Source organism: Gobio gobio, assembly GCF_949357685.1.
Source record: "Gobio gobio genome assembly, chromosome: 19".
Taxonomy (NCBI): Eukaryota; Metazoa; Chordata; class Actinopteri; order Cypriniformes; family Gobionidae; genus Gobio; species Gobio gobio.
The window spans coordinates 32766336-32780743 of record NC_137112.1 but is presented as its reverse complement, the minus strand read 5'-3'; the positions used below and the strand labels follow the sequence as shown (position 1 = coordinate 32780743).

Genomic DNA, 14408 nt, shown 5'->3' with positions numbered 1-14408 from the left:
GGGAATATCAGTCAGTGATTTGTCTTCATATTTGCTAAAGAAGGTGTAGTCTATCATTTAGAAGAATATAAATCAAAACATTAAGTTATGTAATCACAATTTTTTATCATTGTATTACGTAATCTTATGGCAACACTATTGTCAGTGATTCATTGTGCATTGTTTTAGAAGCAAACAACATTTGATGATGCTACTATTCAGTCACATAGTTTTGGTTTTAGGTCCATTGACTGTTTTTGTGTGTTTATGTGTGTGCACCTGACCATAGTTGACAGTGATACTGTCTGAGGTAATGCAAATATGAGTCTCTCAACGTCTCCAAACATGTCAGACTTCCTGTAAAATTCACTCTTCACTTGCTGTCAGTGTTGTTCTTAGTTTTTTCTCAGTTTTCAGAAACTGGCTTCTTGTTCCTGTGTATCTAAACACTTGCGTGCCGTATCAGACACAAACTTGTTCTGTGAGATTATAACTGCCAATCATCCGTGTAAAAACAGCAAGGTTTTGTGTGTTTGCTCAGAAGCATCATGCAAATTGAATGTGACGGGGCACGTGCCACTCCAGATGTTTTAAAAATGCAACTTTGAAAAATTATTTTAAATTATGTTATTACTATGTTACTTGGGGAAAAAAGTCAAGTGTTTGTTTCCAGTGGAATGTCTTTTCAAATGTTCCAAACAATGAAAAAGCATGATAATTGGCTGTCAAGTTTTGTGCATTATTTAAAAATTCATATTAAAGATTACCCAAACAATGAAAATGTCATGTTGAACAGAAAATACATATTTTCATAAATGTTTTAATGTTTTCTTTTACCGTCTAAACAATGGGGGTCATTGGGGGTCCAATGTTGTTTTGGACCCCATTGACTTTCATTGTATGGATGAAAACACTTAAAACATTCTTCAAAATACAGGTTTGGAACCACACAAGGCTGAGTAAATGAATTCTCATTTTTGGATGTACTTTAATCTCTTTAAGTAGGGTTTTGAACAAATTCCATGCCAAACAAAACTACCACTAGACCAACACATTCTCTTTTAGAACATGCTCTGAAGATCATTCCTCTCCTTGAAGACCTCCTCATCCCTTCATGCGGGAATTGCAGTGAGTCTTCCAGGCCCGTGTTAGGGGCTGTGCTGTTTCCTTCTTTGAACTTCTACCTTAATGTCTTCATGCAAGCGTATTCCTTTGGCAGGACTCCCATGCATTTGATCTCAGGTTTTCTGAAGGGAGTGAAGACGCTAGACGGCCTCCCGGCTCTGCTTGGATACGCATGTCATGGGGTTTGTTTGGGCTAGAGTAAAAAAAGGTATAAAGGCTGTTGTCTTCTTCCACAAGGCCTATGGAGGATAAAGCTGTCCACATTCCCTACATCCAAGTTTGCATGCGGATATTGCGCATTCACACATGAGAATTCTGATCATTGATTCAGCTGATTCTGCTGATCATCTGAGCAAATCCTGCTTTCTCACTGGTCTCCTTAATATCTATTTGTTGTGTAAATTTGAGACCCATTAGAGCTCCATTACCCTATCACATTAGATCCTAAAATGTTCCCATCTCAGGCTGCAATTTAATCATAAACTTGAGGAACATCTGTGTATGCGTCTACCCTGAGGAGGAGGTCTACAGTAATGGTTCTTGGCTGGATCAAGCTTTCTGTGTGCAGCAGGTTTAATTATATCGGTGAGTCCAGGCCTGTGGGGCTACGGCTGTATGATTCAACCCTGTTGACTTTGCCCACGTCTCTCTGTCTAATTACTTCACACTGCCTCTCCATTACCCTCACATACTGAAGGCAACAACAAAACACGTGCTCTGGTCCAAAACCTAGTGGGCTACTTGCGGAGGGTGTGTTTTAAGGCATTTTATGAGCACTCCTGACATCCTTCATAGAGAAGATGGTCCCAGAATGCATTGCTGCAGCTCAATTTAAAAAAAAAATCTAAGATGAGGTGCAGAAAGCAAGAGAAACTGATTATAAATAAACTTTCAGTACTGAAAAAATGTCAATAAAAATGTTCAGTGAGTTTATTATATAAGATGATTTATTATACACCTCTCATCAAACGTTTGGAGACCATAAGAGAATTTATTTTTCAAATTATACTGAACATTTAGATTTGTCATCACAGTAATTACATTTTAACCCTCTGGGCCTCTTCGGTCAGAAATTATAGAATTTTAGGGTTAAATGCCCCTGCTTTACTTGAAAAATTATCAAAAAATATATTAGAGAAAAAAAGTGTATTATTTTCTACCGGGAAAAACTAGTTCATAAAATGTGTATGAATATTGCATAGTATCATAAAATCCCCTCAAAATTCTAAATAATAATCAAAAAATATTATTGAACAAAAATATATTACATTGGTTTTCCTGGGGGGGGGGAAATAATTTCGATTTCAAGGCTTCAGTCACTTTTGACCACGAAGGAGCCAAGTGTTACCCTAAACGAAGAGGGATAAATATTTTTAAATACATTTCAATAATATTTGACAGTATTACTGTTTTACTATGTTTGTATTCAAATAAATGCAGCCTTGGTGAGTATAAGAGACTTATTTCAGAAACATTAAGAAATCTTACTGACCCCAAACTTTTGAACTATAATGTTTATTTTTTTACCCAATCTTAGTTTTCATTCCGTCATTTTATGCCATTCTGGGAATTGCATTGTTAGCTTGTCAAAATCTAACTCCCATCATTTTCCTGAAAAAAAATAAAATAAATCTAAGATGGTAGGTGAACTGAGATAAATGAAAAATGTGTTGATTGATGAAAGTATGTTGATTTTAATAGTATCAATAACAACTGTTCAATGTAATTTTATTTAAATTTAATCGATGGGTTATTTTACCCACTGGTTGTAAAGTTTGTGTATTTTAATTATTAATGTATACTATAATTACATTATAGTGTGTCATGTTGTTAGCTTAGCAACGTGCTAAAATCAAACTATTGAAATCAATAGCTTATGTATTGAACAAGGAAGTGCATTCCGTTTAATTTTTGGATTAGAACTATTCCTACTTTTGACCTCAACGTCTGGAATCAGAAATCAGATGCAGAGTCAAAGGGGTATTTGTGTTTCAGTATGCCAACAAATGTGTCATCCCACTTGCATTGAAATACATTTTGCAACTACTTCACACAAAGATCATTGTATATTCAAAAATTTAACGCATAACAATATTAATGAGAGTCACTGGCATAACAAACACACTCCAGGAACAACAGGAAGTTTCTTTCCTTCCTTGACTGGCTCACTGGGATGAGAGGGTCATTTATTTAAAAATCATAATCAGCAACACTCAGAAATTGGCTGTGTCCCAAACGTCTCCACGGCTTCCCTTAATATCTTGGCGACGGCGCTGTGTTTGGAGGCACAACACCATGTGTCCTCTTATCACCCCACATCCTTCTACCCAACTGTGATTTAATGCAATTTAATGCCTTAATTGGTATTCTGAACATGAGGAGACGTTGAAAAATGGCTCGCTGTTGTTGTCACTGCAGATATCAGAGATGTATGCCAAATAAGAGGCTTGAATGAAATGATTATTAAGCGACAATTCTTGTTTTTTTATGGAATTGTAACGTACTGCTCCGAGACTTAAAAGGTTGAGGATCCAAATGCAGCTAGATATAGGCAGAGGAAATGAGGTAAATGAGACACAGGTGTAAACAATGAGTGAAGATGAGTGCGGGCAAAGGATTATGGGAAATGTAGTTCTTGATGGAGTGACAGTCCGGGGTGGAGTATCCTCTGGTGGTAATCACGGGCACTCTCACTGGTGAATCGTGAGAGGAATATTGCAGTATATATTGCAGCAAAATTCATATGCCTTTGTAATCTTTAATCAAAATAACTTGCCCTCCCTTTTTGCAACGTCATCTCTTCTCTTATGATGTTTTTCAGCATGAGGGCGAGACAACCTGTCACCCACATGAGATCACAGCGATAGCAAGCCACAGTCAATTCAATCCAATCAATTCCCGATAGACAAAATCAAGTGCCGCCCTACATTTTTTTCACATTGTCAATGTAGCGATGTATGATGCCCAGCTCACAGAGAAGTCACTTTCAAACCAAGCAGCTTTCTGTTGGTTAAAATAGCAAATTTGCGAAATCTATGTGGGGAAATCTTTCGCCCTCAGGCAAAATTCCCAATTTGCGGGGATTCCACCAAACAACAGTAAACTGGACTGCACCTTTTGTCAAGGCTTTTACTATAATCTATTTTCAAATAGAGGATCTTCCCAAGCCTGTGGTATCAATAATCATTTGAAAAGGCAAACGACAGATTCTGAGAGAATTTGTGAATTTAGAATCGTTACATAACCAGTATAAAGTATACAAAACATATTTTGTGTATAAGTTCTGTAAAATTACATATCAAAGTAGACAGAAGTATGCACTTGGACACAGTTCAGATGAGTTTCAGAGTGATAAAAATAGGTGCCTGACAAAAAAACTAAATCTTGATCTGTTTTCATCTTGCTTTATAGTGATCTAAATACCACTAAAAAATATGCTTAACACAAGATATATGCCAACACGGTAAGAAAAATAAAATAAAGTTATTTTAAGATTGATTCTCTAAAACCATGTCTTATTGTCTTATGCAATTTTACTTCTCAGGTAGATTTATCTTTTTTTAAATATATTTAGAAATTTTTACTGGAAAAGGTGACAAAATGCTACATGAAGGGGGCGAATAAGCATAGTAAGGCTACATTTTTTGCAGACGACTAGCCTGTAACCATGTTATCAGGATTGGAGAGGGCTAAATTAAAGAATCAACCCTTGAAAATCATATCTGAACTCATAACCATACAGAAAATGACATTCCTTGTCAATCTCTGTAGTAATTACAACCCTAACAGACAGGTTTAGATTGTGGTGTTGTTATTGTTGTTTTATAACCCTCCTTTATACAGTGTTCATGTATTTCATTGTTTTTAAGTTTGTTGTGGAGATCATGTTTTTCCATATCAGTATAGGTTTCTTATTCAGAATTGTTTTGCCTGGCCTTTTTGTTGACAGAATAATAGACTCTGATTGGTTGTTCAGTGCAGGTACAGCTGGTCGAGAGCCAGAATTCCTGCAGCACTAAGTCACTGAGGGATGATGGCTATCTCTCTCTCTCTGTCACTGTGTCTCTCTGTCGCTTCCATACAGCACAAACACAACCTGCTCCACCCCTCCTTTCCCTCCGCCCCTCCCTGTCTCTCTCATTCACACACAAACACACACACATAGTGCTGTCAGAACACACGCGCGGGTGGGTTCACTGCATTTCCCCAGCAGCTGCTCTCAGTACGGGAGATCGAGAGCGAGAACACTGGATCTCCATTGCCCTCCTCACGATGAAAATTTAACGATGTGCTCCATTATTTAACCAGCCAGAGCATTTCTCTCCCAGGCTTTGCGTCGCTGCTTGCTTCAGTGTCATTAGCGTTGCTTTGTGCCGGGATAAAAATGGATATCTATTATGGGATTCACCTGCAGTTTACCTGCTTTTCCAGTACCGCTGCCTATCATCACCAGTGTAGCAGCTCACAACTGAAAGTTGGACTTTTCTGATTTAGTACGGAATTTTTTCTTACCAATTTTTTTAAAATCCAGGTTGGAATGATATAATACAGATGTTTTGTTCTTATTTTTCATTGTGTTTTTCTTTAGCATTGATGTTTTTTGGTTTTTTTTTATGTTTATTCCATCTAGACGATAAAGAAGAAGGAGTCTTGGGCAGCCTTCCTCTTCTCAGCTTCAAGATTGCACCAGTCCAGGCATCGGACAACATCAGCCGCAAGTTTGCCTTTAAGGTTGGTGATCTCTGTGCATTTTTAATACATGTTTTGAATGCTGTCAGGACAAGGGATGGGAGGGGTGACAGGTAAACATGGTATTCGGTGTCAGTGTTTGTCATATGATGATAGGAAACTTTAAGCGATGTTTCTGAATTAATCATGATTCGATGACCACGTATCTGTTTTTAGTCAAAACCACTGACTCTATATTTACCCTGATTGCACACCCACACATGCAGTGGACTTTGCATCTTTGCATGCGTTCCCGAATGTGTTTGCACACCATGTGCCAGAAGGACAAACATAATGTCTGATTATATTTTCATCAGGATCCCAGGCGAAAGGTTTGAGTACATAGACCTTTAGAGCATACATATATATGACAGATCGCAGAATTTCGGAGTGTATACGCCCCTGGTTGCACTGTGAGAGAACGTTGTTGTGGTGAGTTATCATAATTTAGTAAATAAGATTATGGTTGGCCTGTTTGTGAGGCTGTATTAGATTAGACAGGGTGCATGCTGGGTAGCATGTGAAGATGTGTTTTCAGCTGTGTTTATAGTATTGTAGGTGTGCTCGTTCCACTTATGGAGAATGTGAGACCGTTATGTGTTTGGTAACTGTTTATGTCTTGTGCTTCTGGCTCCATGGGGCCCCTAAGGGCTGGGCTGGAGATGTTTAAGAATCTGATGTCGTGTCTCTGCAGGTCTTGTTAGGTTTCTAGTAAAACTGCTTTTTTTAATAGCACACCTGGCTTTTAAACTGACCAATAGGAAATAAGTAAGCAACAGAGGAGGCACGTTGATGACCTTTGGCAATACTTTTTTGAAAATAATCAGTAAGGAGGAATACGCTTTGCTTCTGTCAGAGCTGTATTAAGAATCATTTCTGGTTTAAGCTTTTTAAATATTTAGTTATGTTTGAATGATGCTTTATGCAAAAATGTTTAGAATTAACTTCTTTGAAAAAGTGCGTTATATTGATTTTATTATTCTGATATATTATTTATTCTTCAGTTGTACTCATGCATACATTTAAGTTAATATGCTGTAGTCGATAATGCTTTAATTATATTGTATTTTAAACATATTTAGTGCTTATTTGACTTGAATAAACAATATCATTTATATACACTACCTTTCAAAAGATCAGGGTGCGTAAGAATTATTATTGTGAAATATTATTACAATGTCATGTAACCGTTTTCTATTTGAATATATTTTAAAAGGTCATTTATTCTTGATGGCAAAGCTGAATTACTCCAGTCTTCAGTGTCACATGATCCTTCAGAAATCATTCAAATATGCTGACTTGCTTCTCAAGTTTTTTTTATTATTATTATCAATGTTGATACGTCATGCTGCTTAATATTTTTTCAGTATACTTTGATAAACAGAAAATTCAAAAGAACAGCATTTATTTGAAATAGAAATATTGCATTCTTGATGATAAAACAGTACTGACGCCAAACTTTTGAATAGTGTACATTTACGATACATTTATTATTTTCTAAATATAATGTCTTTAGACTTATTTTATATTTGCCCCTTCTATTTGGATTAAATTATATATAGACAACTCCTGTACTGTTGTATAATGTTGTCCATGAAATAATATTGTTTAAGAAGCAGGTGGTTCAACAGTCATTTGACTGTAAGATCATATTTACTTTAAAGCATTCTTTATAGTTCTCAAATATCTCTTTTTGTATTTTTCTTTGGTTTATGCATCACACTTATACTTCTAATGTTCATCCCCTGTGGAAATGGCGGGGTTAGACACACCGCCAATACAGCTTTACTAAAACCCATGTCTGCCTATCCACGTGTTTTTGAAAACATATCCAGAGCTGTTCAATCTTCTACAAAAGAGAGACTATTTTATACTCCAGAGATATATTTGTAGAACAAAGCAAACCATCAGTCAGAGGGATCCAGTAGCCTCTTGCATCTGCACCCTGAGGCAAAAGGTGTGCAGTGTTTCTTTTACATATCACAGAGACCCCTATAGTGTAGTTTCGGTGTAGAGCCACGTCATCGCAGATCAGGTTCATTTTTATGGCAGCCATCATAAAAATCATGACACCATCATATATGTCACACTATGTCTCTAAAAATACCTGTGTGCATGTTTTGAACTTATAACCTAGCTTGGTGTTAATAGTTAACCAGGAAATATTGAAATGTGTTTGTCATATGCGTGTGTGTGTGTGTGTGTGTGTGTGTGTGTGTGTGTGTGTGTGTGTGCGTGCGTGCGTGTGTGTGTGTGTGTGTGAGGGAGAGAGAGAGAGAGAGAAAGGAAGATGTGTTTAATCAACCATTCTTCATCGTGACAGTGAATGGTTACATGTATCATGTTGCCTTCACAAAAGAACCTGAAACATGTCCGATACAGTGCATCTTGCCCTGGGTCTTTATAGTCAGACTCTTCTCCTGGAAGTGTTGCCAATTCTTTTATGAAATTCTTCTCCTGTGTGAAAGGATCAAAACTGGTGTTTGGCCTCTGGGCACAGGATATTCTTCAGTTTCACATAGGGGATTCTAATACTGTCTTGCTCTGCGTCGCTTTAGGCCTTACGCACCCACACACACACACACGTGTGTGTATGTGTATATTATGTGTGTGGACACTTGGATACAATTTGTGGAAAAAACTGTCCCCAGAAGTACACTAAATTTAGAGTTAGGGCCCGTTCACACCAAGAACGATAGCTATAACTATATAGATAACTATACCGTCCACATCAACGGATGGTAATGTTCTGATTGTTTTAAGCACACACTGCAGTTATGTTGTCTGTTTCTTTTAAATGCTTGAGCTCTTTAAAGTTATGTTGATTCTAATTGGCTGCATCTAAAATCACATGCTTCCCTACTATATAGTAGATGAAAAACTGTATGTGAAAATAGTTGTATGTCTAAATGCACATAAAATGAAAGAGTAGGCAAAAAGTACCTGGATAACCTACTACTTCCAGCGAGATTCTGAAGTGTGCATATGATAAACACTTTACCATCCCATGAGGCCACGGGAGAGGATTTTATGAATGGCAGTGAACCAACGCAACTGATGCTGGTAGATCACATGATAATGACAACATGGCGAATGTAGTGTGTCCGGATTACATTCATAATATATAGAACATGCTTTTTTAACTGTCATTAAGCTGTTGATTTAATGTGTTAATTTGGTACAGTAAATAATTCAAAGAAATTTGATAAAGAAATAAAAATGTATCTGATCTATCCATAAATACAGCAATGTTTTTTTAAGTTTCCACTTTAAAATAATGCACCCTCTCCCAAACAAACATGCCATTTTTTTATATTTTTAAAGGGTTAGTTCAAACGAAAATGAAAATTCTGTCATCATTTACTCACCCTCATGTCATTCCCAACCCGTAATACTTTCGTTCATCTTCAAAAACACAAGAGATTTCTGTCCCTCCATTGACAGCTATGCAACTACCATTTTGACACTTCAAAAAATTCATAAAGAGATCGTAAAACGAATCCATATTAATCAAGGTGTTTAGTCCAAATTTTCTGAAGAGACTTCATATGATGAACAGATCGAATTTAGGCTTTTTTCCCACATTTAAACATTCATCAACTCACACATCAGTTGTAGTAAACGGAAGCTCAAGCATGTTTGCTTGACGGAACCAATGAGGTTTGTTCTCGCACGTCAAGCATGTACAGTTGAGCTACTGTTCATGTTTGCTGATCAATGTTTATATGTGAATACAAGCCTAAATTCAGTTTTTTCATCATATGAAGTGATCGAGTTTCTTCAGAAAATTTGGACTACTCAATACCACTCAATTCATTTGTATTAGTTTTATGATCTCTTTATGAACAAAGTAGTTGCGTGGACAGTCAATGAAGGGAGGGACAGAAATCTCTCAGATTTAATTTCAAATATCTTCATTTGAGTTTCAAAGACGATTAAAAGTCTTACTGTTTTGGGACGACACGAGGGTGAGTAATTGATGACAATTGTTTTTTTTTCTTTTTTTGGGTGACCCTTTAATGCTTTTGTCTGCAACAGTAATATAATTTTTTTCTCAGCCAAATGTATTTTAGGTAAAGCTATATAAATGTGAATGTGTTTGTTACTGTTCTCTTTGGTTATTTTTCTTTCACTCCCTTCATTCTTATGTCCCAGTATAGAGCCACTGCAATATTAATGAGTGCTTGTTGTGTAACTGCTGTGTGGTTGGAACGTTTTTAGCCTAAGATTCATCTTTTCTCTGAGGGAAGAACGGCAGAAATATGAAAGATCAGGAGGTGAGTCTCCCGACTCAGGCCATCAGACTTTGTGCTGAGAAATCTTTTCTGGAGGCAAAAGTCCTCAGTGGCTGAACCACCGCATGTGGGATGCACAAATACGGCCAGACAGCTTTCATATAGTTTGTAATGGATTCACGATACACATATTTCCCTATAGTAGGGTGGGCCAATCTGGAAGAGCTATTGATGGCAATTTGGATCAAACCTCAAATCTCCTGTTCTCACCCGTCTCTGCAGTCGGTGTGGTCTGTCCTGAGTTCATTTTGTTCTTCTCAGCAGCCCTGAGCTGGTTACCTTGTTCTAGCATGCGGGGCTGAGGTGTCTCTCTTATCAGACATGTGGACTCTGTCTGTTTGCTGTGTGTGAAGTACACATCAGAGCGTTCAGAACAGACACATGCCATCCAGAGAGTGTGTGCATGTTTGTAAAGTATGGCGGTAGACAGAACACACGCACAAGGAGCCATCCAGCCCTGTGTGACGCCTAGTCATTAAAGGTTGCTGCAATCATTCATTTTGCAGTTCTCCCCCATATTTTTGCTGTTGTTTGAGCTCGTGCTGTTAACTGCTTTGTCAACATGGAGAGCATCACACTACAGCTGTGGCTCTAACCTTCACGCAATGTTGCATGTGCGTTTTTTACAGATGTTTGCCTTCGCCCAGCTGTGTTGCTGTGTACAGTATGGTTGATTATTATAATATTATTAACTTAAAGGAATGTAAACTTCACTGAGAAATATTTGAAAGGCTACTTATACAATTTATTTATTTATTATAATTATAAAAAAAACAAAACATGGAATTAATATTTTTTTATTTAATTTAATTTAATAAAAAATTATAATATAAATATTTTATAAATATTATTTCACAAGGGCTGCTAACCAAATAGCAAAATACTTTAAAATATTGTATGTAATAATATAAATATTAACTAATTATTAATTACTTATATTTACGTGATATATATATTGTTGTTGTCTACTGACATTTTTGGTATTTTGACAACCCTATTTGGTATCATACTTTTCCGAGAGCATGTTTGTCTACATGTCCCTGCCCCCTGGACTCCAGGATCAGCAAACATACGGATCAAAAACAAGCGAGTTCAGTCTAGCTCTGCATGACTGGGGGTACACAACTACTTGTGTCAGAGGCTCAGTTAAAGAGAGCGAGACATGCAGAATGACAGAGGCAGGGAGACAGGAAAGCAGAGGGCTGTCATTTCCATATCTGCTGAGGCTTGACTGTCTGCTTCCTCTTCCATCTGGCCCTCCAAAAAATAAGGCAGAGAACTGCCCTGCTCCTTTGTTTTTATATTGAGCTGCTCTGGGCATCAGCACCTGCTCTAATTTGTGTGGACAGGTGAACTGCTGTTATTCATAGTATTTTAATGAATTATGTTATGTATTTTATTTATTAGTTTATTTTATGTTGTTATTCATTTTATTGTATTATTTGTATGTTGTTTAATTGTATCATATTTATTGTATGGTATTATATTTTATTCTATCTTGCATTGTATTGTTTTCTGTTTTATTTTATTCTATTCTCTTCAAGATGCTACAGAATCACTGTTCAGATTTACATTTACATTTATGCGTTTGGCGGACGCTTTTATCCAAAGCGACTTACATTGCATTCAAGGTACACATTTTACATTTTGTCAGTTCTTGGAATCGAACCCATGACCTCGGCGTTGCTAGCGCCACGCTCTATTGTTTGAGCTACAGGAAAGCTACAGGTGATGAAATGTACTGTACATTATACATAATACAGTTACAGTAAGGCTTACAAGAGAATTTCTGAGGCCATTGAGGGATTTACCAGAACAAAATGGTAAAGAAATCCTAAGTAAAACTCAGCGACAGATTGTGTTGTGTGGTGTAAAAAGCCATGATGTGATGGCTCAACTGTGGGTCATAGCCGAGATGAAAAACTATGTTTAGTGGATATTGTACTCAAAGGAAATAACCCGCAGTGCCTTTCATTGTTGCCAGTTGAAATCGATGATCTAAGATTACCAATAAATTGACTCTTTTGGACATTCGATTAAGTCTTCAGTGTAAACACGGTTCTCTTTCACAACTATGTGATGGCTCATAGTAGCTCATGTGTCCCGGGCCGCACCTCTCTGCCAGTGCCATAGGAGACGGAGAGCTCTTGGCACGGAGAGAGACAACAAAGCCCACTCAGATTACGACAAGACATGTAGCTTGACCTTCTTTCATGTGCAATAAAAGGGTCAGATGAATGTCACTCTTATCAGATCATCTGCTAGTCTGGTGTATTGCCTTCACTTGCATCAGCAAATGCACAAAAAGAGGGCGTCATTATAATATGAAATCCTACACAGATCAGGATGCTAATACATACTTTCCAATTTTCACACGCGTAGGCTTATTTCCTCAGGCTAGCTACAATAAAAATTGATCTTGTGCTAGTTCTTGTCTGTGGTCTGACGGAGCCTGTGGAATTCCTGAGGACGATATTGAGCTCTAACATTCCTGAGAGAACTATGTGAGATATTTCTCTTCGCAGACCAATGTTGACAAGCATTTTCAATTAGGACATAATTAAGCTTTGACTAAATATAGTCTTGATGGGAAGTTCTTCTTTCTGATTTGTGAAGAAGAAAACAAGGCACCTGTGATTATTTGGGTAGACGAGTACCTGGTAGTTAAGAGGAGGTCTGTAAAGATAGATCAGTCTGACATGTGACGCCACTGTAAACTCAAATGTCTCCTTCAGAACATAAATATGTCTTTAGGATGCACTGGGACTAAGGCGATGATTTCAACCCACCTTTGAGGAAGTGATTCACAAGAAATGAAGCGTCACTAAAAACCTGTTTAGGTTTCTAAAACAGCGGGTTTATTTAAAGCGATAGTTCTGTTATTATTTACAAACCCTTGTGTCATCCCAAACCTTTATTACTTTTTGCTTTTGTGGAACACAAAAGAAGACATTATTAGTATTTGTAATCGTATTTTATTATGTTTATGAAGAACATATCACTTTTTTTTGTACATACAATGAAAGCCAATCGGGTCCAAAACAGCATTGAATGCCATATGTGACCCTGGACCACAAAACCAGTCATAAGGGTAAATTTTTTAAATTGAGATGCATACATCGTCTGAAAACTGAATAAACAAGCCTTCCATTAATGTATGGTTTGTTAGGATATGACACTATTTGGCCGAGATACAACTATGAACTATTATTGAAAATCTGGAATCTGAGGGTGTAAAAAAACAAATATATATCTGTGCGACTTATGACTGGTTTTGTGGTCCAGGGTCACAAATTATTCAACACCATATTATAACTTACTGTGCATCTGGGAAATCTATGAACTTCACGTTACCTCTTCACATTATAATATTACACTTTGAATCATTATATTAGCGACAACTTGACAAATTAGTGGCAGATAAATCATGTCGCTTCGGTTTAACATGACTCATTTGTCACGTGTCCTCACAAAGCAATGTCAAATATCTTTTACCTACTTGCAAACACCTCCTGCACTAGTTTTCCTTTCATAATGATGTGCTAGAAAGTTGGTTATACTATAATGAAGGTTTAAACAGCTACACACAACAATGGCATCTCTGTAAAATCAAATGCAAACAGTAAGCACAGAATTTGCCAAGCCCTGAAATGAATCAATAGTGCAGGAGTGTTTGACGGTTTCCTCAGGGAGAGGTTCAATCAAAGGAAACCAGGCATTCTTTTGGCAGGTACAAAGGTAAGCGAAAGACTTAGGACAGCATGACTAGTTTCTGTGCCAGATTTCTAAGGTTGAGCAACCTCCGCAATGCGAACGACGAAACTTAAGGCAAAACTTTGTTTTGATACTCCACTGTGATAAACAACGGTCTCGGTTTCGAGAGAATTGGAAGCATGTAAACAACAGCTTATTGAGAGAATGAACAAGAAAATGAATGATTACTTTAGTTTAGTCCAGGTTTGTTATTCTGGTAAATTGGTGACGGCATGATGAAGCTCAGGGATCTCCCTTAGTTTTGACATTTCACATATGAACTTTTTTTGTATTTGTACAACAAATCCTGTTCATCAGGTACATACAATTTGTTCCCTAAAAATCTCTACTATAGTGTCAATTAGCTAGCTGTCATGTAGAGCAGTTAACTATTAGCTAACACACCCTCAGATGACTAAAAGTGTGTGTGGTTGTTTGAAGCAAGACTAATTTAGGGGATTGGCAATGGTAGAGATGCTGCATTTCATCATTATATTTTTATGGTCAGATTATTGTAGCTTCCAGTGT

The 14408-nt window shown here is 37.1% G+C and overlaps 1 protein-coding gene across 16 annotated transcripts in view; it reads left to right on the top strand.

Moving 5' to 3' along the window:
* plekha6 (pleckstrin homology domain containing, family A member 6) overlaps positions 1 to 14408 on the top strand; it is an 88147-nt gene that overhangs the window by 46782 nt on the left and 26957 nt on the right. For 13 of the 16 annotated variants that reach the window (XM_079844756.1, XM_079844754.1, XM_079844766.1 and 10 more), the window contains exon 6: positions 5735 to 5835. In XM_079844756.1, coding sequence (XP_079700882.1) covers positions 5735 to 5835 — 101 coding nt within the window. Of the gene's footprint in view, positions 1 to 5247; positions 5636 to 5734; positions 5836 to 14408 lie in introns of those variants that run through there. The other 3 variants (XM_079844760.1, XM_079844758.1, XM_079844759.1) reach the window with 3 other exon arrangements.